Consider the following 27,585-nt stretch of genomic DNA (forward strand, 5'->3'; position numbering starts at 1 on the left):
CGCTATACTAAGAAAGTACTTTTAAAATGACCAAATTTCGTTTTGTTTTTGACTTTGTTTCTGCTTTCTTCAGCCATTTTAGATGAAATCAATCTCTTCTTGCTGAGCTTATCAGAGCACCCTTTCCCTGTCCCCTAAAACTGGGGATTGAACCCAAGGGTGATCTCTGCTGAGCACAAACACAGTCCTTTTAATTTTATTTTATTGGTACTGAAGACTGGGCCCAGGGGCATTTCACCACTGAGATACTCTCCAACCCTTTTTATATTTTTGTTTTGAGATAGGGCCTCATTAAGTTGCTTAGGGTCTCACTAAATTGCTGAGGGCTGGCTTCAAACATGCAATCCTCCTGCCTCCGCCTCAGGAGAGGCTAGGATCACAAGTGTGGGCCACCCCACCAGACTCTCAACAGATTACTATTCTACTTTACGGAGTGAAATGATGCCAGATTCTAGAATGCAAAAAATAAGCCAACTCAAATCAATCCTGGTAGCCAGGCATGGTGATGAACATTTATAATTCCAGAAATTTGGGAGGCTGAGGCAGGAAGATCCAAAGTTAGAGGCCAGCCTCAACAATTAGCAAAGCTTCAAGCAACTTATTGAAACCCTGGGGAGGTAGCTTGGTGGTAGAGCCACCCTAGGTTCAATTCCCAGTACTCCCCAGCAAAAAAAGGAAAGAAAGAAATTACCATTGTGTTGAGGCAGAGCCCTCATAGATGGGTTGATAATATAAGGCTAATTATAATTTTCACTGCCTTTATTTGAAGACCAAACTTAAAAGGTTCCCAAGGGTAGGATTCCTTTTATTAATCCAACCCTAATGAGCTAAACTTGGGCAGAATAAACTCAGTATTCAGTTCCAGTTCCTTCATCCAGCTTGGGTAGTATAAGAAAGCTGCATTTCTTCTGGCAGTTAACTTTGTACAGTGGAAAGATATGTCCAAACACCTCTGATTTCCAGGCAAGTCTACTAACCCAAGGCGACTTGTAGAGAGTTCTGCTATTGACTGCCATTGGGAAGATGAGAGAGGAGTGTGTGTGTTGTTTTTTAGTATTTCACATTGAAAAGAGCAAATGTGGGCATTTAACATCCTCAGCTCCTTACTGCACCTTTGAAGTAGTTATTGTAGGAAGGGGTCCCCCCTTTCCCCTTGTCTTTTCTTTTTCAATAATGGGGATTGAACCCAGGATACTCTACTACTGACTTGCATCCCAGTCCCACTTTTTTTAAAAAAAGTTGTTTTTTTATTTTTTTTTTATTTTTTTATTTTGAGACAGGTTCTAGCTAGGTTTCTGAGGTCGGCTTCAAACTTATTATCCTTCTCCTAAACTTCCTACATGCTGGGATGATAGACATGTGCCACTGGCGCCTGGCTTCTTGAAAAGATATGCAAATAGTCTGCTACTCATGCAGACGATGGACCATACCAAATAAATAGGAGGAATGCTTATTGAGGAATGCTTATTTCTTTCTTCCCAGTTTTTTCTTTTCTTTTAAACTTTTTTTTTTTCTGTTTTTGGCCTGAGAAAACAGACTTATAAAATAAATGCTGCTGCTTCTTTTCAATACTGCTAAGATTTTTTTTTTAAGAGAGAGTGAGAGAGGAGAGAGAGTGAGAGAGAGAGAATTTTTTTAATATTTATTTTTTTTTAGTTCTCGGCGGACACAACATCTTTGTTGGTATGTGGTGCTGAGGATCGAACCCGGGCCGCACGCATGCCAGGCGAGCGCGCTACCGCTTGAGCCACATCCCCAGCCCACTGCTAAGATATTATAGGTTAATAACTGTGTAGGTTAATAAAATTTGGGTTTAAGATGATTCACCTTTAAGAATGCACTAGGATATGTATAATATGTACATTCTACTAGCCGGCATGGTGGCATACACCTGTAATCCCAGTGGCCCTGGAGGCTGAGACAGAAGAATCTTGAGTTCAAAGTTAGCCTCAGCAATGGCGAGGTGCTAAGCAACTCAGTGAGACCCTGTCTCTAAATAAAATACAAAATAGGGCTGGGGATGTGGCTCAGTGGCTAAGTGCCCTGGGGTTCAATCCTCAGTACAAAAAAAAAAAAAAAAGAACAATAACATACTGTGGTACTATGGTCACAAATATTACCACATCAGGCATCATCAGTCCTTTATCTACCATTTATTCTTCTCATTACTACCTTTTGTTTTTTTAAATACTTGTTAAGTGCTTATAGGGAGAAAGAAGCATGAGCACACTAGAACAATTTTTTTTTTTTTTGCTTAGCATCTCGCCATTGCTGAGGCTTTCTTTGAACTAGAGACCTTCCTGGCTCAGCCTCCCTAGCCACTGGGATTACAGGCATGCACCACCACACCTGGCCAGATCTCCTTTCTTTTCATTCCCCCCCCCCCTTTTTTAAAGGTACTGGTGATTGAACTAGGACTTCACACACACTAGAAAAATACTCTACCATTTAGTTACATCTCCAGCCTTTTTTATTTTTACTTTGAGTCAGAGTGTTGTTAAATTGCCCCCACTGGCCTTGAATTTGCCATTCTCCTGCTTCCACCTCACAAGACTCTGCAATTAAAGATGTGTGTCAAGGTGCCCAGCTAGCTTTCATTACATTATTTTCTTTTCTGAATCTGGGCATTGCTGAGAGCCATTGCCAAGTAGGAATGATGCATCGAAATTTCCTTGCCAGTGTACCCCATATTGCTTAGAGGAAGGACTCATGGAAATGGACATTTGAAGTGACATTGCATGTATGTTTGAGAAAGGTGACCCTGCTCAAGGACCAGGGTGGATCCGGGTTTAAGGAGGATCCTACTGGATTAGGGCAGATCAGGTTTTAGGGAGTATTCCGCTCCTTGGGTTTAGGGCGGTTCCAGGTTTAAGGTGTACCCTGCCGGGGAATAGGGCGTATCCTGCTGCCTCAGGCACGCCCTTGAGTTCCTGTTGAGTCCTTGTGGGATTCAGAAATTATTTGGGATTCAAAGCCTGGTGGAGTACGTGAATTTTGCGCCAGGACGTGAATTTCCCCAGAACCTGTTTGTAGAGGGCCTGTGTGAGTTCCAGAATAAAGAGTTGCTGTTTGAATCTACAAGGTGTGTGGTGGCTCCTGATTTTGTGCCCAGCCAGACTGCGGCAGGGCATCTTAAGTCTCTAGCCTTTCTCTTATCTGTCCAGAGGAGCTTCACAGAAAACCAAGAGAGAAAGATCTTCCCTTATTTGTTCAATTGTCAGCCAGCCCTTCAACTCTTGCTCAAAGCTCTCCACACCCTGCATTCTATCTTGTGCTGGTGGAGGCCATAAACAATGAGATGAAGTCAGCATGAACAGAGGTGTGTTTTCAGCTTTCCGTTACTATCATAAACAATTGAGATATCTGGGCTAGTAGTGGTGCAGAGCTATAATCCCAGGTACTTCAAAGGTTGAAGCAGGAGGACTCCAAGGTTAAGACCAGCCTCAGCAATTTACGGAGATCCTGTCTCAAAATAAAAGATAAAAAACAAAACCTCTCAGTAATTTACTGAGTATCTTCCAAGCACCAGGGAACCTATTTTGTGCTTTGTTATAGTATTATCTTATTTATTCTTTGAATTTCATGAACTTAAACTCAGAGAGGCCAAATAATTGGCCCATGGTTAATGGCCGGATGATGTTTATAATTGAATGCTAATTATGTGCTCAGCACTTTGCTTAGTCCTTCATATTGTGGTTTCATTTCAGCCTCACCACAAGTCTTTGAGGTGGATTTTTTTTTTCCTTTTACAGATAAGCCAACTAAAACTCACAGATATCAAGAGGCTTGCCCCATATATTTTTATTTTGAGACAGGATCTTACCAAAGTGCCCATACTAGTCTTAAATTTAGGATCTCCTATTTCATGCTTCCAAATTGCTGAAATTCCAAGCCAGTTCCAGGCTCCACTAGAATCAATTATTATTATTATTATCTTTGGTACTGAGAATTTAACCCAGGAGCACTTTACCACTGAACTATATCTTCACTCCAGTCCTTTTAAAATTTATTTTGATTTTGAGGGTCTTGCTAAATTGCTGAGGGCCTCCCTAAATTGTTGAGGCTAGTCTCACACTTCCTTCCTTAATCTCCTAAATCATTGGATTATAAGGCCTCGGCCACTGCACCTGCTTTACCACTGACTGCATCCCCAGTCCTTTTAATTTTTTGAGACAGGCTGTTGCTAAGTTGCTTATGGTCTTTGCTAAATAGCTCAGATTGGCTTCAAACTTGGGATCCTTCTGCTTCGGCCTCCAGAGTCGCTACAACTACAGCGACTTCTGTCACCACCTCTGGCAGCAAAAATGTGTTAGCAAGGCCTCCAGGTGATTCTGATGCATGCTCTCATCTGACAACGCTGCACAGAATTACCTGCACATGTTATACAACATATAGCAGAAAGAAAAGGGAAAATTTAAGCAACACTTTCTCCCCCAGAAGCCCTTCCTCCTCTTTGATGCAGTGAAGGGCTGAAGGTGCTCAGTATATGGTCTAGAACACACTCTGAGATATATTAGGAGTTTAGTCAATGGTACAAATGCTGGTGTAAAGGTTGGTGTCCTGGGTATGGGGTTTGGCCAATTCTGTGCGTTGGAAGAGGAGAAGGACTGTGTGGTAGGATACAAGGCAAGCTCTACCCCTTGTCCCATCACAGAAACAGAGCCACCAGGAATTTAGAGAAGGTTCTTCTTCATACTGTCACTACTGTGTCCCTCACACTCTCTTGAGTTACAGATACTGGCTCTCAGAATTCTGCAGTGGATTGCCAAAGGGCAGGAGGCCTGCGGAAGGAAGAGCAAGGAAGAGTCTAGGCGGAATGCAAAGACATAGAAGCCTATCCCTTGCTGTAGATTTTTTTTTTTTTTTTTTACTTTATTCTGCAGTGGAAAAATAAAGCATTGATTTTTTACTTAAGCAATATTTTCAACAACTGCATGGAAAATAGAATGGCGCGAAAGATGGAGAGTTAAGGGATTATGGTACTATTTAGGGTGGGAAATTGGAGGGCTGTGGGTAAGAACAGAATGAAGAAAATATGGATGGGGATGTGCGGAGAGCTGCGCACAGAGACAGCTTCCATTTGAGTTGTGGGTGTGGGGCCAACATCTTAGACATGGAAATCCTTGGAATCAGTAGGCATTGCTCTAAGTTCCTGAGCACAAGTAAAAGACATCCCCTCCTTCTTTCCCAAGGCGCTCAGGCTTTGGAATATGACAGGGTTCGAAACTACTTGTGGAACATCATTGCTATGCGCGCAGTGATTCGATCACTTGTTCATGGCTATGCCCCAAGCGCCCAGAAAAGTGTCTGGCACATAATAGGCGCTCACCAAAACACTGTTGAATTATGTATAAAAGAATGAAAGGTACCACGCCAAGACTCCTTTCCTCATCTATACCTGAAAGGTCGTTGAATAATGAAATCACATAGGTTCACACTTGACAAGCGGAATACGCTCAACAAGTTGTTATTTTTCCTTTTCGTTCACAATAGATCCTAGGCAATACAAAAAAAGGGGGTTTCTTTCTCTGGCGTCGTTTCCACCTTCCTTCGCCCCCGCAGCCCCCACTGGATCTTGGGGAGCACGTGGGCCTGGGGAGGCGGGGGGTGGGGAATAGAGGGGGCGCCGGCCGGTGGCTAGAACTGAGCCGGTCTCCCCGGCTTACGTAAGAAGCGATCCCGGGCGGCCGCCCTGGGCTCGGAGACTGAGCAGGCGGAGGCGGCGCCGCCCATCGGGATCCGGGCTGGGTGTCTCCGGTGGCGCTACTTTCAGCCGAGGTGTGTTTATTTGCTTTTGGCTGAGAGGCGCGGGGCTCCGGCTCTGCGCCTGGCCCTTGGCTGGGGAGCGCATCTGCCAACCCCGGGCGGAGGTGGGCCCCTCCAATTGCGCGCGGGCGGCGGGCAGCGGCGGCGGCCACAGTGACTACAGAGAATGTGACAGCCGCCCGGGAGGGGCCGAGGTGCGGATACAGGCTGCCCACGTGCGGGAATCGCGCAGGGGCTCAGTCCCAGGATGCCCGGAGCGTCGGGGCGGCGGGGGCGCGCTTTGAGTCACCCCCTTATCTCGGTTTCCCTAGCTAGTCCGAGACTGGTTTGGGGATGCCCGGCCACACGACTCCCTCCTAGGACAAGGCGTGGGAGTGAGACAGCGGAAGGGATCAAGATTGGAACTGGCGGGGCCGACCTCCGCGCCCCCGAGGGCTGACTACGCTGGGCGGGGGCATTGGAGTTCTCCATAACTGCAGCCTGGGGGCGAGGAGGTGGCGGAGGGCGGGGCTGAGGGGAGGGGTTGTCTTAAAAGTCTCTCCTTTCCCCAGTAGGGGCGGCAGGAGAGTCCCCGCGTGAGCAGAGGGTGCCCGAGGCAGGGGCCAAGAAACAAAGTTCCCGGGGCTGCTGACTGGGCTGCCAGTTGGGCCGCTCGCCTCCTCGGGAAGGCCATGGCTTCCAAACTCCTGCGCGCGGTCATCCTAGGGCCGCCTGGCTCGGGCAAGGGCACCGTGTGCCAGAGGATCGCCCAGAACTTTGGCCTCCAGCATCTCTCCAGTGGCCACTTCTTGCGGGAGAACCTCAAAGCCAACACGGGTGAGGGGCTGTGGGGGGAGGGGCGGGGGTGAGCCAAGCGGGATCGGTTTAGGCGGGGGAGAGACACTGTCGGAGAGGGGCCGGGTCTTCTCGGTCCCCGGCGCCCTTCCCCCGCCCGCGTGTGGCGGTGCAGGCTCCTACGTGCAGGAGAGCATGCAGCGGCTGCCCGCTGCCGCGCGGCTTAACCGCGCCCGGGGAGGAGGCACCGGCTCTGGGGAGGATAGTAGGAGGGACCTGCAGCTTCTCCTGCCTGGGTGGAAAAGCCCGTGACTACCGGGCTCAGGGAGCCAGAGCCAGGCAGCAGAAAACCCTGAGCTTCGCTTTCACGCTGCCTACTTGGACCAAGCGGTCCCTCAGCCCCTGGGTCCCCTCCGGCCCATCCCCCAGGTCCCTAGTGAGCCGCGCGTCTCCTTCCCCAGCCTGAGCTCCCGGGGCCCAGCGCCGCCCACCTGTGGGAGTCCTGCTCCGCTGCGCGCTGGGGAGCCCAAGGCACCGCTGGGCTTTCTACCGAGCGCCGCTTCAGCCCCTCGGCGTCGTCTTGGGCCTCGGGGTAGAGCCCTTGGTGGCTTTGAAAGGCCTATCTGTTCGCTCCCCTAAAGCTAAACTCTCCCCCACCAACTCCCTACCCCCCACCCGCCAAGCCGAGGCCTGGCCGCCAGGAGACTAGGGAGACTCGTTTTGTTAAATTACATTTTGAATCCAGCCTTCTTGGAAATGGCTTCTCGATTGCCTCCCTCGGCTGGCGTGGTGAAGCTGGGGATATAGATCACCTATCTCCTACGGTAGTCCGACAGTGGTCAGCTCATCCCTTTTGCCTTCTCCCACTCCACGTTCATACCAGTTCCAAACAAATTGGCATGAAAAGGCGAGAGGTAGTGCTGGAAGTGCTGCCAGGTACACAACCCTTCTGGGATGCATGGTGCTCATAATTAGCAACTCTCCTGGAAACGTGTTATTGCAGACGGGGTCCTTGACTCTAGCCCGCAGTTCTCATCTTGTCCTAGGTGGTTATTGTCCATTACGGGCTAATTATCCAGGGATCTGCATTTCAGAAGCAGAGATTAGTGTGAAGAGGAGGGTGGAGGACAGTGCTGGGAAACAGGAGCAACGCTTAAAAGCAAGGAATTGAGAACATCTGCAAAGCAGTTTATTCATTACCTCTTAAGCAGGTTGTAAAAGCAAGCTTTTATTCCCAAGAACACTCTTCCCCTCGCCCCCACGTTTCAGATGGAAACGTTATGTTTACCAGATTACACTTTGAATTTTCTCCTGTGGATATTGTTACCTCAAGCGGGCCTATTTTAATTTTAATACCACATTCAAATGTTTCTTATACTTTCTGTATTTGGAATGCAGTTTGGGGGGAGGGTAGTCAGAGGGTTTTTTTTTTTTTTTTTTTTTTTTTAAGAGAGTGAGAGAGGGGAGAGAGAGAATTTTTTTTAATATTTATTTTTTAGTTCTCGGACACAACATCTTTGTTGGTATGTGGTGCTGAGGATCGAACCCGGGCCGCACGCATGCCAGATGAGCGTGCTACTGCTGAGCCACATCTCCAGCCCAGTCAGAGGGTTTTTTGTGAGGCTTCTCCTTGGGGGAGGAGAGTGCAGGACCACAAGGTGACCTGGAGCCCATCCACAACACCCTCTATACCTGAATTGGTGACTTATTTCCTTCTGGCATGAAGGTCTTCTCACTGTACCTCCTGGGGCTGGGCTCCTAGCCTTTCTTTTTAAAAGATCATTTGATGGGAAATGGCTTCTTTCTGCAGGGTTTTGAAAACTTTCCACTTGCTATTCACCCTTCCCTCCCTTTGTATACCATTTTAACTTTCCTCTCCTGAATTTTATTCTTTCAGGTATCTTCATTCTTCCACCCCCTCCTGTTTTCCCTTGGAGTAAGAAGTGACTTTGAAAAGTTGAAATTTTCTTTTTTTGGGTATCAGTTTTTTTTTTTTTTTTTTGCATGAAACAATAAAAAATCTATCAGGAGAGAAAGAAGAGGCCAGCAATTTGTTATGGACTTGGGGCCTTGATGATTTTTTTCACACTCAGAAAGTTTAAGTGAGGCTGGGTATAGTGGCATATACCTATAGTTGCAGAGCTTGAGGCTGAGGTGGGTGGATGGCCAAGAATCCTAGAGACCCACTACCTGGTAAATAAAAAAGCATTCTACGGGTATTTATTTTTATATCTGTTACCTGCTGTTTGCTTTTTAGCTAATTTCCTGATAGAGAAGCACAACAGCAGTGTATACGTATGCTTTTGTAGTTGAAGGTTTGAAGGAGATGATGAAACACACAACAAAACCCCAGGAAATAGAACCTTTGTTGGAATTTGAATTGGAAAGTAGCTCAGGCCATCTGCTGTAGCCTGGATTCAGGCACACTCCAGGCTGCATGGCTTTCTCCTTCAGCCACTCCCTGATGAAAGGCTGCTCTTCAGGAAAGGGCCACTCTGACATTGCTTCTGGGAAGTAAGCCTTCCCTTACCTGCCCTGGCAGAATCCACTTTTCCTCTTGTACATGCATAACCTGTTGATTTTGTTGCTGCTGTTGCATATAGTTATAGCAACATAATAAATGCCTAATTCATCCAGTAGATATTTACTTAGTGCCTGGAATGTGTCAGTGTTCAAGGTGCTAGGGGCAATAGCATTGTTTTCTTTTGCAATGCTGGCAATCTAACCCAAGACCTTTTGCATACTAGGCAAGCTCTCTACTACTGAGCTATACTTCCAGCCCAAATCAAGATAATCTTGTTGTGCTCCTTGTTGCCCCTTCCACCTATACCAGATTCCAGTAAACACTCTGAAACTGGAGTCTGTCACATTACCCAATGTACTACAAAGGGTTCAGTAAGTCTGTGTTGAAGGCATGGGACATTTACTGTGTACATCTTCCCCAGAAGTCAAATAGCAAGAGTCTATTCTGTTTAATTATCTCTGATCTATGGGAAAAATTTGTATTTGGATGGATCTGAGATTAGCTTCCTGATAACTGTTCTTTCCAAGGCTGCCTGGAGCAGTGCAGGCTGAGGCTTATCAAATACCTTTTTTGGAGGCCCACCCCCAATCTTTGGCTTGCTTGAATTTTCTTTAGCACACTGTGAGTAAATAGAAAGGAGAGTTACCTTAGATTGCCAGGGACTGGATCTTACTCGATCACGAAGAATGTTACTTTTTTCTTTCCTTGTGTGTTTGTGTGTGCATACAGGTAGGTGTAATGAGTACATGGACACACAGAGCTGGAACTCTATAAAATGACTACCATTAAAAATTCTAACCTTTAATGATAACTTCTTTTGCTGGGTCATATCTGAAGGATATGAAAATCCTTTTTCAAGTATTGGACAAATAGTGGTATTAAAAAAAGTCCCATTGTTCTATACTCGATCTGCTATCTCAAGTGCAGGGAAGCTGGCAGGTTTCCATTTGGGAGCATGTTGGACTTGATTGAAAGGATATTCAAACCTGTTTCTGCCCTTAATTAATATTAACTGCAGCTTATACTGGAGTTTTGCAGATGGGACTAGCATGTCCAATTAGACTATGGGCTGAGTCTCTCTGAAAAGATGACCTCGTTCAAAGGGCTTAGGGTTTTTGGGTACTCATTAAGTGTAAATGTGTTATGTAAGAGTGAAAATTTCTGAGGATTGGAGAATAGAAAGGTTGTATTAGACTTGAGAGTCAGAATTCAACAGTGCATCTAAATTAACTTGAAATGATTAACCTTTTTAGCCAAGATCCTACAGGGTCTTGGCTCATTACAGGATCTCTGGAGCACACTATCTATATTCCATTTTTCCTTCTAGTTTGGCAAGATCTGAACAAAGCCCAGGTCCAGCAAGCATCTGACCAGTTTTAAAGCATCTCTCTAGTCCACAGGCTCACTCTACTTCAGCTTTTTATTTTTAGTTTCTTTGACGATTTTCACAAGAATTTGGAGAGCACTATTTCTGACTTCAATAGTAAGTCTGCCTTAGCCTCTTGCACATCTGAATCTTTGTGTTCTTCCAGAATTATCATTTTGTTTAAAGCAGCCTTTTCTTTCTTGCTCTCTTTTTAAGTTTTGTTTTCTTTCTTTCTTTGGTAACAGGATTGAACCCAAGTGCCATGTCCCAGCCCTTTTTTTTTATTTTGAGATAGGGTCTAACTATGTTGCTTTGGTTGCTCAGTTGCTGAGGCTGGCTTTGAATTTGTGATCCTCCTGCCTCAGCCTCCCAAGTCACTGGGATTACAGGCTTGCTCCACTCAGTTAGGCTTTAGTTTTCTTTTCTTGTGGTATAGTATTGGGGATTGAGGCCCAGGATTGTTTTACCTCTGAACCACCCACCCCGCCAACACACCTCAGCCCTTTTTATTTTTGGAGACAGGGTCTGGCTAAATTGTATAGGCTGGCTTTGAAATTGGTGATTCTCTTGCCTCATCCTCCCGAGTCCAAAGACTTTTTTTATATCTAGGTAATATTTCTTTCATTCAGATATTACCTATTTACATATCCCATTGTTCCTAAGAGGTGAGAATCCATAAGGGGATTGAGCAAGTAGAAGATAGGTACCTGTTGAATAAATAGAGTCGTATGAGAGGTGAGGTGTGTGTTATGAAGGAAATGGAATGGTAATAATTAGTGACTAGGGTTAGGGTGGCTGTCTTGGGTTGTGTGATTGGGGAAGGCCTCTCCAGGGGATGAATATCTCCCTTCATACCATACCATGGGACAATCTAGGAGCAGAATGTTCCAGAGAAAAAGAACAACAAATGCAAAAGCCCTTAGGTGAGAACATGCAGTTTGTTTAAGAGAGAAAGAAGTCTTAATTCGCAGAAGGGATACAGAAGTGAGTCAGATCAGTGTGAGATCAGGGAGAGCCTTGAGGATTCTGGTGAGGGCTGAATTTTATTCTAAGGGCAGTGAAAAGCCATTGAAAGGTTTAAAGTCAGACAGTGATCCAAGTAAATTTACCTTCTCAAAGCTGACTTTGTTTTCATGCTGTGTAGAGAAGTGACTCCAGGTGAGCAAGAGTGGTAACAGGGAGCCCCGTGTAAATAGGAAGAGTGGCAAAGTCTGAGAGAAACAGAGGGAGATCCTTTTAAAGGCAGAGCCCACTGGTCCCAGTAAGTTGGCTGTGAGAGGTAATGGGGAGAAAGTCTAGAGGGAGTTCCCAGGATATTGCCCTGAATATCTGCCTGGGTAAATGTACCTTAGATGGGTGTCTAATCAATTTTGTGTGCAGTGTTTGCATTATTTGCTTTTAAGAATGCTCTTATGGGCTGGGGATGTGGCTCAAGCGGTAGCGCGCTCGCCTGGCCTGGGTTCCATCCTCAGCACCACATACCAACAAAGATGTTGTGTCCACCGAGAACTAAAAAATAAATTAAAAAAAAGAATGCTCTTATGAATGTTATTTTATATAAATCACTAGATACATATACTTTGGAATATTTCTAACTACTGTTCTGAAAATTTTGAACCACAGGGGAGTAACAGAGTTTTAAGTTTAACTTAAAGATAATCCAGTCAAATTCATATTTTCTGGTGAGCATTGAACCCAGGGCCTTGCACCTGCTAAGGAAGCACACTCTACCCTGGAATTCTATCCTCAGCCCTTCAGACAACTTCTTGGCAGCTTATTGGTGCTACTATATTCATGTACTTTGGGGCTTTAAAAAGAAAGAAAGAAAAAAATGTTTTTTTTTTTTTTTTGGCCAGGGTGGGTGGGTGGGGATAACTGGTCATGAGGTCTCCTCTCCCATGAATTAGATTAAGGCCCTTATAAAAAAAAAAAGTTTTAGCCAGGCATCATGGCACACACCTGTAATCCCAGCACTCAGGAGGCAAATTAAAAAGCAGCAACTTAGTAAGGCCCTAAGCAATTTAGGGAGGCCCTGTCTCAAAAAATAAATAAATAAATAAATGAAAATAAGGGATATGGCTTAGTAGTTAAGCATCCCTGGTTTTAGTCCCATTTTAGTCTTCATTTATCCTAATTATACTCTCAAAGGAAAGAATTACCTCATTTGAGTATTATTATGTTTTTTTCTGTATGGTGTTGTTTGAATCCAGGGCCTTGTAAAGTTCTATGTACATTGAGCTACACACCCTAGCCCTCCCCTAGCCCAAGGAAAGAGTTGTTACACCTGTAACAACCTGTCACCTTGTCAGCTCCCATTGTTTGTGCTTTCTTTTAAGGTACATATAAATATATTATTGTAGTCTTTGAAGGTTTTTTAATTTCTGCTCCAAACTTCCTGGAACTCAATATGGTAAATAGTCATTCATGAAACTTACATTTTGCTTCAGATTATTAGTTATAAATCCATCCATCATGAAGGGCATATTGAATGATCTATTCTTTTCAAAATCTAGCAAGTAAATGGCATTATGTTTATCTGTATATTAGTATATCTGTATATATTTGTCTTTGCTATGAGAGGGTTTATGAACTGGAAATTGTTTTTCTTGTAAAGTTTTAGACAGTGTGCTTTCACATTGAGTCTTCTTTTTTTTTTTTTTAAAGAGAGAGTGAGAGAGAGAGAATATTTTTTTTAAAGAGAGAGAGAGAGAGAGAGAGAGAGAGAGAATTTTAATATTTATTTTTTAGTTTTCGGGGGACACAACATTTGTTTGTATGTGGTGCTGAGGATCGAACCCGGGCCGCACGCATGCCAGGCGAGCGCGCTACTGCTTGAGCCACATCCCCAGCCCCTCACATTGAGTCTTATCTTAACCATGTATTTCCCTTGGCAAACTTTTTTTTTGGGTGGGTGATACTATGGATTGAATCCAGGTACTGTGCTTTGAAATTGGACATGCTTAGGTAAGTGCTCTATTACTGAGCTGCATCCCCAGCCCAACTAAAAATATATATTTTTGGCACTGGAGATTTAATCCAGGGGCACTTTACCACTGAACCACATTCCTAACCCTTTTTATTTTTTATTTTGAGACGGGCCTCACTAAGTCTCTGGCTTCAAATTTGTGATCCTCCTGCCTCAGCCTCCTGAGCTGGTGGGACTACAGGCATGCACCACAATGTCTGGCCAAATTAAACATTTTTTAAAGGGTTAAGTAATTAGTAGAGGTTTTTAAGGATTACCCTGTGCTTTCCACTCGCTGCTCTTGACGTATAATTCTCAGGTTGGCCTTTAAGACAGTACAAAATGTCCCATTTGTACCCCTTCACCGAGTCCAGTGTAGATGGTTGATGTTTTATTTTAACACTTCGACCTCCAAGCCCTGATAGTTCTTGTAATAAACATGTTTGGCAGCAGGCATTCCTTACTTAGCCAGAGGGATATTGAAACGATGCGAAGTTACTCTTGCTCATCATTCTGAAGAAGCTAGAAATCAACTATTTTGTAGTCCTCAGCACTTTCTTTTTGGTAACATTAACGTGTGACCCAGGCACTTAGTAATTCTTGCAGCTTGGTCATAATTAACAACTTGTCGTGGATAAAGCATTTGGCAGGCTCTGGACTAGCTAATGTGTGCCTGCTATCTCTAACCTACATGCAAATCTATCCAGAAGTTGTTATATAATATTAAAATAAATGCACTTGGAGGGTGGATAACTTGCCATTTGTCAACTAGTTACTTATTTTATTTTTCAGTACCAGAGATTAGACCCAGGGGTACTTTACCACTGAGCCATATCCCCAGCACATCTATTTTTTTTTTTTTTTTTTTGAGACAGGATAGCTCTAAGTGTCCAAGCTTCCCTTGAACTTGTGTTCTGTGTGCCTCAGCCACCAAGTAGCTGGGATTACAGGCATAAGACTTCATGCCCTGGCTTTAAACTTTTTTTTTTTTTTTTTTTTTTTTTTGGTACCAGGGACTAAACCCAGGGATACTTAACTACTAAGCCATATCCCTTATTTTCATTTATTTATTTATTTATTTTTTGAGACAGGGCCTCCCTAAATTGCTTAGGGCCTTACTAAGTTGCTGCTTTTTAATTTGCCTCCTGAGTGCTGGGATTACAGGTGTGTGCCATGATGCCTGGCTAAAACTTTTTTTTTTTATAAGGGCCTTAATCTAATTCATGGGAGAGGAGACCTCATGACCCCTCCCCTCTTCACCCACCTTGGCAGTAAAGTTCCAACCTTTGCATTGTAGGGTACAAAATTCAGATTGCAACATGGCGGGAAGAGGATCATTGCAAATCAGTACTGCAAGCTGAGGTTCAGAAGGCTTTTTAAGGGTAGGCTAGTGGAGTGTGAGTTTTTTTTTGTCCCAAAAACATTTTTTTAAAAAAATCTATTAAAAAGGAAGCACTGACACCCCCAGGCCCCCCACCCCCCAAAAAAAAGGACCTAAACTGTTCTAAAATAGAAACCATCTGTGGTTGTAAGGAGGTAAAAGAAGTTACTTCTCATGATGATGGCATGAGTTCTGGAATAGTGCCTGAGCTTAGTGTTACTTCATTAGTCATTTGACAGATGTTTCTGTGCCTGCATTAGGTTCAGAGAGGCATGCAAAAGCAAAACTTGCTCTCTGCCCTTGAGGCACTTACAACCCAGGGTGCAAATTCTAGGTTTCATTATGTTCCCATGGGGATGTATGTTTACATCGGCAGACGCAGTTTTGAGGTACCTTTGGCTTGGAATGCTTCTCATACTTCTGGGAGTCTTAGAGTCTGTTTTCAGTCTCCTCACTTCCACGGAGCTTTTCCAAAACTGTTGCAGTTAAAGGTTGTTTTCTTTTTTGTTGTTGTTGTTCCTGGAATGAACCCAGAGTTTCTTACCCACTGAACCATATCCCCAGCCCAAGGGAAGACAAGTTAGATTATGAAGGTAGATCTCTCTGAGGAGGTGATGTTTAAGCTGATTTCTGAATGAGGGTAGGAACCAGATGTGTGAACATTTGGGGGCAGAAGGAATAACATGTAGAAAGACCTCATGTAGTGCTGAACTAACCTTTCCTTCCTATACTGGGGATTGAACCCAGACCTTGCACATGCTAGGCAAGTGCTCTGCTGCTGAGCTATACTTTCAGCCCTTTATGTTTTGAGACTAGGTCTGGCTTAGTTAATGAGTTTGGCCTCAAATTTGTGATCCTCCTGTCTCAGCCTCCTGAGTGGCTGGGATTACAGGCATGAGTCACTGTGAACTTTAAGTGCAGAAATGAGGAGAGGAGGTCCATAAACCCCTTTGGAGTGCTGTGCATGAGGAACTGATGGTAAGAGCCAGGAACAGTGGTGGCACACTGCCAGTGGCTCGCCTATAGTCCCAGTGGCTCTGGAGACTGATGCAGGAGGATCACAAGTTCATAAGCCAGCCTCAGCAATTTAGTGAGGCCCTAAGCAACTCAGTGAGACCCTGTCTCTAAATACAATAAAATATAAAAAGGGCTGGGGATGTGGCTTAGTGGTTAAGTGCCCCTGCCCCTGAGTTCAATCCCTGGTACTAAAAAGAAAAAAAAAAAAAGAGCCTTTTGAGGCATGGCCAGGAGTTTGGGCTTCATTAAAACTGGATGGAAATCCACTGGGTCTTTTAGTGGGGACTATTTTAAAAAAACATACAGCAGCTTTACTGAGATATAATTTGTACACAGTAAAATTTTATTCTTTAAAAATACACAGATCAGTGGGCCAGGGATATATATAGCTCAGCTGATAGAATGCTTGCCTTGCATGCACAAGGCCCTGGGTTTGATTTCAGCGCCACAAAAAAAAAAAAAAAAAGAAAGAAAGAAAAGAAAAAAAATGCACAGATCAATGGTATTTAGTATTTTACTATTGTAAAACTTTCACCATTATCTAATTTCAGAACATTTTCATTAACCCTGAAAGGAATCCTGTGTCTCTTTTAACAGTCACTCTCCGTTTGCCTTTCCAGTCTCTGAATGGTGATTGCTAAGTTCTGTTTGTATGGATTTGTTTATTCTAGATATTTCATATATAAATGGAATTATGCAATATGTAACTTTTTGTGTCTTATTGTCCAGGCTGGCTATGAATTTTTAATCCTCCCACCTCAGTTTCCTAAATTGCTGGGATTATAGGCACATACCTTAATCCTTCTCATTGTCAAATAACATTCAGTTACCTGGATATACCATGTTTGTTTATCTGATCATTGGATGTTGGACAGTTGGATTGTTCCCTGCTAGGGACACTCATATACTAGTTTTTGTATGGATATATGTTTATTTCTCCTGGGTATACACCTGTGAGCTGAACTACTGGATCACTTGGTAGCTCTGTTTAACACTTGGAAGAACTAACGAACTTTGCCAAAGCAGCTGTGCCATTTTACATCTTACCAGCAGTAATTGCTGGTTCTATTTCAGATCATAGCAAACATTTTTTTTTTAATGGTACTGTGGACTGAATCTAGGGCTTTGTATTTACTAGGCAAGTGCTCTACAACTGAATGATACTCAGTCCTTTCAAAAGAATTTTTTTTGTTAATTTTTATTTTTAGACAGGGTCTTGCTAAGCTGCTGAGGCTGTCCTTGAATTTGCGATCCTCCTGCCTCAGCCTCCTGAGTCTGGGATTACAGGCATGTACCACAGTGCCCAACCCATTTGTTTTTGTCTGTCATTTTGGTTTGGGCTCCTAGTCAGTATAAAGTGATATTTCACTGGTTTTGATTTACATTTCCTTAAGGACTAATGGTGTTGAACCTATTTTTCTCCATTTGTGTATTTTTGGATAAATGTCTATTCAAATTCTTTGTCTATTTTAATAATAAAAAGGCTGGTTTGCCTTTTTATTATTGAGTTCTTTATATATTTTGGATATAGGTCCCTTGGAAGGTATATCATTTAAAAACTTTTTTTTTTTTCATTCTGTGGATTGTTTTTTCATTTTCTTGGTGGTACCCTGGGAAGCACAAGTTTTTGATTTTGATGAAATCAGGTAAGCCAGTGTTTCTTTTGCTGTGTCTGCTTTTGGTGTTGTACTGAGAACTGTTTCCTGAACTCAGATGAAGCCATTGTTTAAAATACTGGATTAACATCTATCTGATTCACATTTTGAATATCATTTAGATTATTGGAAATTGAATTGGAAGTTTCCAGAATGAAACTAGGAACAACAATTAAGAGGCTATCATACTATCAGCAGTCAGGGATAGACTTTAAACTTCATTGAGCATTTGTAAGATCAGTGTATTCTAACAGCATTTTGTTCACAGGAATAAGAAATGGTCTCCACCTTTAAGAAATTTATAAGGCAAAATATACATTCACTTCTTTATATAAGCCAGATGTGATGGTTGCTAGAGATTGAAAAAAAAATTGTGAACAGTAAGAGGAATTACTTAAACAGCTTCTTTCTTTATTTCTTCTTTATTTTTATAATAATTTTTTAGTTGTTGATGGACCTTTATTTTATTTAAGGCAAGTGCTCTGCCACTGAGCCACAACTCCAGTCCCTCTTGCTTTCTTTTTTTTTGTCACTAATGTAATACTTTTTCCCCCCTCCTTCTGAGGGAGTGGGGGGACACTGGGAATTGAATGCAGGGGCACTTTACCGTTGAGTTACAATTCTTTTTTTATTTTATCAGCCCTTTTTTATTTTTTATTTTGAGACAGGGCCCAAGTTGCTTAGGGCCTTGCTAAATTGCTGAGATTGGCCTCCAATTTATGATCCTCTTGCCTCAGCCTCCAGAGTCACTGGGATTATAGGCATGTGCCACAGTGCCTGGCTGAATGGTTTTTAGGTGAAAGATCTCTCTCTCTCTTTTTTTGGGGGGGAGTGGGTACCAGGGATTGAACTCTCAGGGGCACTTGGCCACTAAGCCACATCCCCAGCCCTATTCTTTCTTTAAAAAATATTTATTATTTAGTCATTGGTAGACACAACATCTTTATTTAAATTTTTATGTGGTGCTGAGGATCAAACCCAGTGCACTCACACATGCTAGGTGAGTGCTCTACCTCTGAGCCACAACACCAGCCCTGCCAGCCCTATTTTTTATTTTATTTAGAGACAGGGTCTCATTGAGTTGCTTAGGCTGGTTTTGAATTTACAATCCACCTGCCTCAGATTGTGGGGCCGCCGGGATTACAGGCGTGTGCCACCGTGCCCAGTTTAGGTGAGAGATCTTCATGGGAATAGCCAATGTTCTTTGCACGACAGCTATAAAATATTGATTGCATATATGAGTATAATTTCTCAGTTTTTTAAAATGACAACTATAAGTTCCATCTCAGGACATAATTTAGTTTTTTTTTCAAAAGATGAATTAATTTTTGATTTAACACTAATGGCAGTGACTTAGTTTTGAAAATAAGTCTTAGCTGTCAATGGTTGGCATATGCCTGTAATCCCAGTTACTCAGGAAGCTGAGACAGGAGGATCACAAGTTCAGGCCCCCAAAAGGCTGGGGATACATCTAGCTCCATAGTAGAGCATTTGTGGGTTCAATCCCCTGTAATCTCCCCAATTCTACCCACCCCCCAACACACAAACTCTAGCTTGGATCAGGTGCAAGATCTCAGTTTCCACTGAACTCAAGAATTTGTTTTGGGGCTGGGGATGTGGCTCAAGCGGTAGCGCGCTCGCCTGGCATGCGTGCGGCCCGGGTTCGATCCTCAGCACCACATACCAACAAAGATGTTGTGTCCGCCGAGAACAAAAAAATAAAAAAAAAATTCTCTCTCTCTCTCTCTCCCCCCTCTCTCACTCTCCTTAAAAAAAAAAAAAGAATTTGTTTTGGTTTCTCAAAGTTCTTAGGGACTAAACACTGTGCATAACAATGTGTTTTTTAATTCTTCCATTTTTTAAAGTCTCAGAATTGAAAGGGATCTCAAGTCATTCTGTCCAAGTATGCTGGATCTCTTCTATGGCAGCTGACAGTTAACAAACTCACTGCCTGTGTAAGCAGGCTCTCTCATTGGTGGACAGGTCTAATTGTTAGAAGGCTTTTTTTTTTGACTGTCATCAATAAACTGCCATCCATTTGTCCAACTTCAGATAAATCACATAAATTAAATCCATTAGCTCTTTAGATAATTGAAAATAGTTTCAAGGCACCACGTTGCCAATTTAAGGTGCCTTTTTCCCCCCACCACAGAAAGCAGCCTTAGTTCCATGCACTCTTGGTCCCATGGTCACATTTCTATATTCTTTTTCAGAACTATTCACCATGACCCTGCCAGGATGGCCCCCCAAAACTGGCTCGCTGTACATGTTGTAAATTTGCTCTCCATTTTCTACTTCTTCTAAATCACTACATTATTTGGGTAGTATTTCTGAATGTTGTCCTGTAGTGCACATTAACTCAGTCTTATAAAAGCCTATGATACCTAAGAGTACATGCTGGGGTCACCTGAAAACCTAAGTATAGATAGTGTCAACTCTGGGCTACTAGAACCTGTAGTTCTATCCTTTGAGTCAGGAGCCAGAAACCCTTTCCCTTGGCCATGCTGAGGCTTAGGATGGCATGTGGAATTGATGGCGGGAACTGCTGGGAGGATGGAGGAATTATCACTTAGCCTAAATATTGTAGGAGGTTGATCAGCAATAAACAATTCAATACTACATTTGTCCAAATTGTCTTCAATTATAGTTTATTTGGGTTGTTTCCCACATAGTTGTTTTCTAAATCTCAAACTATATTGATTTATGTTCAGTGTCTCCCTGATGCAAATGATGCAAAGCTCCCAGCTTAGTGTGGTTTTCAGAATGTAGACTCTGGAGCCAGGTGGCTCAATTTGGAATCTGAAAGTGTCCGCCCTGTCTCCATGACCTTGGGCAAGGCAGCCAACCATTTTGTGTTTCCTCACTTAAATGATGGTTATGGCAGAGATACCTCATAGGTTTTCCTGGTGAGTGTTAAACAAGATAGAGTATTTTTGGCATGTTTGAGACTAGAGTGAGGCAAGTGAGGCACTGTCCCCCAGTGACAGATCTAAGGGGACACAAAAATCTCAGCAATCAAGATAAATAGTAGTTTAATGCAACAAAATGCCAGAAATTAATAAATTTTGTTTTTCTCATACTGGGGATTGAACCCAGGGGAGCTACATTCCCAGCCTTTATTTTGAGACTGGGTCTCGCTAAGTTTCCCTGCTTGGCCTGGAACTTGCTCTCCTCCTGCCTAAGCCTCTCAAGTACTGGAATTACAGGTGTGTGCCATCATGTCTGATTTTTTTATTTTAAGAGATGGGTCTGATATCTTTCCATTCTGTTTTTTGGTGGTGCTGGGAATTGAACCCAGGACCTTGTGCATATGAGGCAAGCACTCTACTGAGCTATACTCCTATCCCCGGGTCTGCTATCTTTCCCAGACTGGAGTGTGATATTAGTCATAGGTGTGATCCCACAACTGAACACATAGACACCAGATTGGCATTAGCACACTAGGCAGCCTGAAACTTCCAGACTTAAGCAATCCTGCCTCCTCAGACTGCAGTTGCTGGGACTATGGGTGTGTGTCACTGCACCAGGCTCAGAATGCCAAAACTTTAAAAGATAAGATCCAGCCAGGTATCCTGTGCATGCCTTTTACTCCAGCTACTTGAGAGGCTGAAGCAGGAGGATTACAAGTTCAAGGCCAGCCTCTGCAATTTACTGAGACCCTGTCTCAAAAAGGGCTGGAGATATAGGTCAGTGGTAAAGCACTCCTGGGTTCAATTCCCCAGTACTGTAAAGATAAATAAAGACCAGATCCAACAGAATTGAGATTAGAGTGAGGTGAGAGATTGAGTTGGGCAAATGTGTGGTTGGGATCCTGTTTGAATCTGAAATTTTCCTAGTAGAATTTTTTTCCTTCCTCCTCCTCCTCTCCTCCTCCTTTTTTGTTGTCATAGATGGACAACATGCCTTTATTTTATGTGCTTATTTTTGTACGCAGTGCTAAAGATCGAACCCAGTGCCTCACACATGCTAGACAAGCATTCTGCCACTGAGCTACAGCCCCGACCCGTTTTTTCTTTTTTTAATTTAAAAATACTGTTCTAGACAGATGTGGTGGGCACACCTATGGTCCCAGGTACTCTGGAGACTGAGGCAGGAGGATCATTTGAGCCCAGGAGCTCAAGGCCAGCCTGGGCAACTAGAAAAAAAGCAATAAAATCTATTTTAATTAGTGTTTTGTTTGTTTTTGTAAGTCATTCTACCCTGTATCTTCATGTTAGCCCCGCTAGTCCGAAGGTTACTCTGTTAGTGTTTGTTGTGAGTAATCAATTTATATTTGTGTTTTTGGAGGAAATGAATTTTGATAGCCTCCTAAGATCTCCTGCCCACCAACCCCAGATACATATTTCTGTTAGATTGTCTCAGAAAACAGATCCATATTTCATTATCCAGGATCAGTTTTAGGATATTGGAGGGTGTATTCTTCCTTGTTTTCTACTAGAGGTGTTTTCAATGTCATATTTCAAACACTGCAGGAGCACAAACTCCAGAAAATAAAAAATATGTGCACTAGCTGGGTAGAGCAGCAGAGCCAAACCCAGCAGCACCAAACAGCGCTCTTCTTGGGTAGCTGGGATTGTGAAAGACAAGCCAGAGATGGTGGCGAGCCCCAGCTGGAACTGCTGCTGGTGGCACGAAGTGTTCTAAGTGACAGGAGCCAGGAACTCACTGGGGCTGGCAGTGGTGTTTCTAGAAGTTAAATTATGATGGTAGAATCTTTCTGTAATTCTGGTTCTGCTGTTTGCTTTTAGTTACATCTTAAGTTTCTTTCATATTTAGTAGCCATTGAAAGGTTAAAAGATGCAGAGCCGGGTGCAGTAGTACACCCCTGTAATCCCAGCAATTTGGGAGACTGAGACAGGAGTATTATAAATTTGGAGGCCAGCCTTAACATCTTGGTGAGGCCGTAAGCAGCTTATTGAGATCTTGTCACAAAATAAGAAATAAAGGGGGATGTAGCTCAGTGGTAAAACATCCCTAGTATCCAAAACAAAACAAGACAAAAACAAAAAAAGGGTTCAATCCCCAATACTGGGAAAAAATATATAAATTGAATATTGCTCTGCTTTTAAAATACATAGGGCTGAATAGACTAATGGTTCCCATAGAAGTAACCATCTGATTTGATTGTTTAAATTTACCTGAAGATTCTGACATTTTGTTTTTAAGTTGCAAAGTAATGGAATCTAATTATATACTTGAAGTGGAATGAATTTAAAACATAACTGCTTTTTTGGCTTCGGTCAGTCATTGCTGTCTTGTTATGGTGCGGTGGTCCTACTGTAGTGGACGCATGATCTTTAGAGACTCCAGGTTTCTTTTTGTTTTTAATAAACATGGAAGGGATATCAAGAGAATGTCACCTCTCTGGGTGGGGTGGCACATGCCTATAATGCTAGTGGCTCTGGAGGCTGAAGTAGGAGGCTTCTGAAATCAAAGCTAGTCTCAGGAACTTAGCTAGGCTCTACATAACTTAGCAAGACCCTGTCTCAAAATAAAAATTTTTTAAAAAGGGTCGGGGATGTGGCTCAGTTGTTTAAGCACCCCTGGGTTCAATCCCTGGTACCGAGAGAGAGAGAGAGAGAGAGAGAGAGAGAGAGAGAGAGAGAGAGAGAGAGAGACAATGTCACCTTCCTAATTCACCTCACAGAGAGCAGCTGTGGCCACTGCTAGCTACACACCTGCTTTGCTTTCCTCCTTCCATTTGGCAGGTGAAGAAAGTGTGAACATTTTGAAGTTACTCTAAAATTGCTATAGCTGGTGGAGCATTCAGTTTCATCTGTGCTGTGTGGAATAGCAACATGGATCAGAAGAAGCAGCAGAGGAGGCCTGGCTATGGAATACGATTAATACTTGCAATCAAGTGGCTGGTACTTTGTAGGCAGTTTGTTTTATTAGGAAAGCACCCTCAGATATATAAAAATCCATCAGAATTGAAATAACTGGGAATAGATTTTCCTACCCAGCGAACTGTCTGGTAGGGTTTAATGTTTCCTATTGGGCAGTGTTCCAGCTCATCTTTACATTAGAAGTGAAGCAAGACTTCCAGAGTTGCAGGATGAAATCCAGTGCTGTCTTTTTCCTTCCTCTCTAGTTCTGCTCCTGAGCCAGCTTGGACAGAGTTTTCGAGAGCCTTTCAAACCACAATCCTGGTCAAGTGTGTTGAGTCATCATAATACACGTCATGATGTGTTGCGTTATATAGTCACAGTGCCGTGTGGGAATAGATGTGTCTTCACAGTGAGGGTGGTTGGTGACCCTGTGAAGTCTGCCATGCTTCCTTATCACAAATATCTTTTTTACGTAATCCATTGTGTCACGTCATCTTATACATACAAGACACCTATAAAAACTTAAATTGGACAATTCTGTTGGTATCCATTATGTAGGACAATGGGACATAAACGGGGTATTAGCTCTCCCCAAGTCCACCAGTACTCTCTGAACCCTGAAGCTGGGGATACAAAGCTGTCCATGCCACCACCTGCAGTGTGAATGGTGTCTGGAATTCCCTTCTGCTTTTTAATCATTGCTTGTAATGCAAGGTTTCCCTTTTCTGCATGGCTTCCTCCTGTGTTAGACACTACCCTTATTCCCCCAGCTTCCACCTCAGCCTGTTGCCTTCCTGATTGCCCCTCTGGGGACTGTCTCCATCTTTAAATCTTCCAGTATCTGCTATTTTCTTACCCAGTTTCTCTTTTCATTATGAACCCTCTCTCCCCGCCAATAAACCCTAATTCTATTTTTTTTTTTGTACCAAAGACTGAACCCAGGAACACTTAACCACTGAGCCACATTCCCAGCCCTTTATTTTGGTTTTGTTTTTGTGGTGCTGGAGATTGAACCCAGGGCCTTGTGCATGCGAGGCAAGCACTCTCCCTACTGAGCTATATCCCCAACCCTTTTTATTTTTTATTTTGAGGCAGGATCTGGCTAAATTGCTTAGGGTCTTACTATATTGCTGAAGCTGACCTTGAACTTGTGCTCTTCCTGCCCCAGCTACCACTGGGATTATAGGATAGTGCCACCAGGCTCAGTCCTAATCCTATTTTTGCCAATCCAAAAAAAAAAAAAAAAAAAAACTCATTGAATTGCTTTCCCTGCCCAGAACAAAGCAAAATTTTCTTTTTTTTTAAACCTGATTAAAATTGTAGATAGTTTATTTTTTCCCTGAGTCTAAGAAAGAAAAGACCATTATAGAATTTAATTTTCTTTTGGCTAGGCCAGGTTTTCATGTTAGGGTTTATTATTTTTTTCCTGCTTCATATATTTTACTCTTTTCTCTTTTGTTCTTTTCTCTTTATTCATTTATTCCATTTCAAAACTGTTTGGGATATTTTGCCCATGCTGCTTTAAGTCACCCAGCTGAACAAATCCTGCCCTTCAGGTGTTTTCAGTTTAGAAAAGAAGAGTACACAGTTGAAGAATGGAGGAAGAATTCCAGCATGGGAAGTAGTGGAAGAGACTAATGGCTTGAGGAAGTTAGGGAAGGCCTTGGAGGCGGGGCCAGAGAAGTCAGTTGCTCTAGGGCATGTGTTGAAAGAATATAGACTCTGGGTTGGAAGTTTGTCATCACAGCTACCACAGAGACAGAGGGCTGGGACAGGGACTGAAGAATTGCAGATTCCATGAGTGAGACCTGTCTCAAAAAATAAAAAGGGCTGGGGATGTGGTTCAGTGGTGGGGTACCCCGAGGTTCAATCCCCAGTACCCTGGTCGTTGGGTGGGGAGAGATGGACAAATTAAAACTCTTAATGCCATCGCTTGGGAAGCCATCCAGCTAAGTTACGCAAACGTTTTCTATCTCCATTTCTGCAACAACAAACTAAGAATAACAATGGCACTTTCTTATTGGGTGGTTGTAAGAATTAAATGAAACAGTGCATATTAGGGATTAGAGGAAGGCTTGGCACCACAGTTTATTTCTAAATGTGCCCCACAGGAGGAATTACCTTGACCTTGTACTTAAGTGTATACATACTTATATACATACATAACTTAGACATTATATATACAAAAATAAAACACACTATACAAAATAGATATATTTTAAAATTTATTGTTTTTTCTCTTTTTGTGTACAAAACACTTAAGAAAAATGGGCTTCACCACAGTCTGACAATTACTTGCCCATTACGTAAGTGATTGGTGACAGCTGCCCTTAATATTAATATTGTGATGGTTCTTGCTGAGGGCTTGGAAGATGGTGGCCTGTTGACCCCTTCACTGTGCCATGTGGGCTGCTGGCTGCTGAGGAGCCCTGTGGGAAGTGAGGTAGTCTCAGCTCTCCCCATCCTACCCCTCTTTGGGAGGCTGGTGCAGGACACATTTTTGGTCCTCTTGCTACAGTCCTCCACCAGAGCATTGCCAGAAAGTTCAGGGAAGGGAGGGAGAAGAGGAGAGAGAGAAAGGCTCTGTCATGGGCAGCAGCAGCCATCCATCCTGTCTGAGCAGATGGCACTGGAGGAGAACAGCGCTGGCTCATCTCGTGCTGATCGGCAGCCAAGATCCCGCTCAGGGAGGCAGCCCCAAGGTGCAGGGCGCATCTGCTCCACACACTGGCCCTTCTGCGACAGAGAGGAATGGCTTTTTGTGTTGTTTTAAAAGTGAAATTTCTCCCTGTTCTCCGAGTGGGGCTGGTCATTGGGCTGTGATCAGATTACAGGGAGGCTATTCTGTGTTGTTTGCAGGGAAAAATCTAGGGAGCCCAGGAGATTTGAATTGTAATCCTACTCCTTAGGGCTGCCAGGGCCTGGTAGGGTGGATACGGTGGCCAATTTGCAGACTGTGTTCCTGAAAAAGATGGTTAAATACTCTGGGTCTGAAATTCAAAACTTCTAAGTTTTGGCAAACCATTCAGATTACTTGCCTTTTCCCTATTTGTTTCTTTGCCCAACTTCTGCTGCCTCTATCCCAATCTGCCTTTCTCTCCCCTGTTGATTACGTAAGGCAGTGTGTGGTGCTAAGCCAGATGTTCATGGTGTGTTTATTAAGTGCTTGTGTTCTGATTCTGGGCCAAGAAAATACTCCTGACATAGGACATCGACAATTTGTTCATTTAGGAAACGCCAATATCTTTTCATGATTTGGTCTCAAAATGAGATTACTGTACTATTTTATTCTGTGAATGAATACGAGGGGTCAAATAATTGACCTGCTAGTGGGATGAAGAATCTGCTCAATATCCTTGGTGCTTGGGTATTGGATCACCTTCCTTCTCAGTCAAGCCAGTCCCTCCCCTGCTCACAATCATGGCTGTTGTCCACGCATCCTTGCACCTTGGCAATTATAGGAACATACCCATTGCCAGCACATTTTTGGACCCAAAATACAAAATTAAAGTAAGTGAATGTAAATATCCAGTCTGACTAAAGAGAAAAGAGACCTAATGAAGCACTGGCCCTTAACTCCTCTAGGCAAGTGGTTCAGGCCTGAGTTCTGGTCCTGACTACTCAGAACACCCAGATGGGTATAATGATCAGTGCTTTGACCACCCATGAAAGCCAGGACTCTGCTTAGCCTTTAATGTCTCTCTATTCACCGCAGGTGGAACCCCAGTGGATGAAAAACAGCTGGTGTAGTTTGCATACAGGGGGCCAGTCTTCTGCCTTCACATGAGACCTCAAGGCCAGGTTTAGGGAATTGAAATTCACACTAAGGTAGTAGGTAGAAGAGCCCAGCTCTCTCATGAAGATGTGTAAACTTGAAGCTGTGATTTAGTAAAGCCCGGGGTGTGAGCAGTGAGTTGGAAGCAGAGTTATGCTCCAAGGCTTCTCCCATCCTTGTCTGGTGACCATTCCTCACTTCATATCTGCTCTTTGCCCCATTGTAAAGCCATTTTGATGTTAAAAAGCATTTTCCTTTGAAAAGGTGCCGATGTTGAAAGATGACTCACAACACAAATTCTTAAGATCAGTTATAAAGAGTTGCACATTAAATCTTTACATAAATTTGGGCTCAGAGGTTAAAAAATATTTTTTTCCCTTATTTTTTAACCAATTTTGAAATGGGGGATAAATGATTACACACATCAAAGATCTGGACAATGTTTGAATGTCCTAGGGGGATAATCAATTACACAGCAGGTTTAAATAAATTATTAAAAATTAAACACCAAGAATAATTTTTCCCACCATGAGC

General features: G+C 43.1%; 1 protein-coding gene across 4 annotated transcripts in view; it reads left to right on the plus strand.

Moving 5' to 3' along the window:
• Positions 1–5,699: 5,699 nt before the first annotated feature.
• Positions 5,700–27,585, plus strand: part of Ak4 (adenylate kinase 4) — a 62,686-nt gene continuing 40,800 nt past the window's right edge. Inside the window, exons 1-2 of one of the 4 annotated variants that reach the window (XM_026411018.2) lie at positions 5,700–5,778; positions 6,318–6,582. In XM_026411018.2, the coding sequence (XP_026266803.2) occupies positions 6,438–6,582 (145 nt within the window). In that variant the 5' untranslated portion in view covers positions 5,700–5,778; positions 6,318–6,437. Of the gene's footprint in view, positions 5,779–5,909; positions 5,961–6,317; positions 6,583–27,585 lie in introns of those variants that run through there. The other 3 variants (XM_026411016.2, XM_026411019.2, XM_026411020.2) reach the window with 3 other exon arrangements.

Source organism: Urocitellus parryii, chromosome 11, assembly GCF_045843805.1.
Source record: "Urocitellus parryii isolate mUroPar1 chromosome 11, mUroPar1.hap1, whole genome shotgun sequence".
NCBI classification, from domain to species: Eukaryota; Metazoa; Chordata; class Mammalia; order Rodentia; family Sciuridae; genus Urocitellus; species Urocitellus parryii.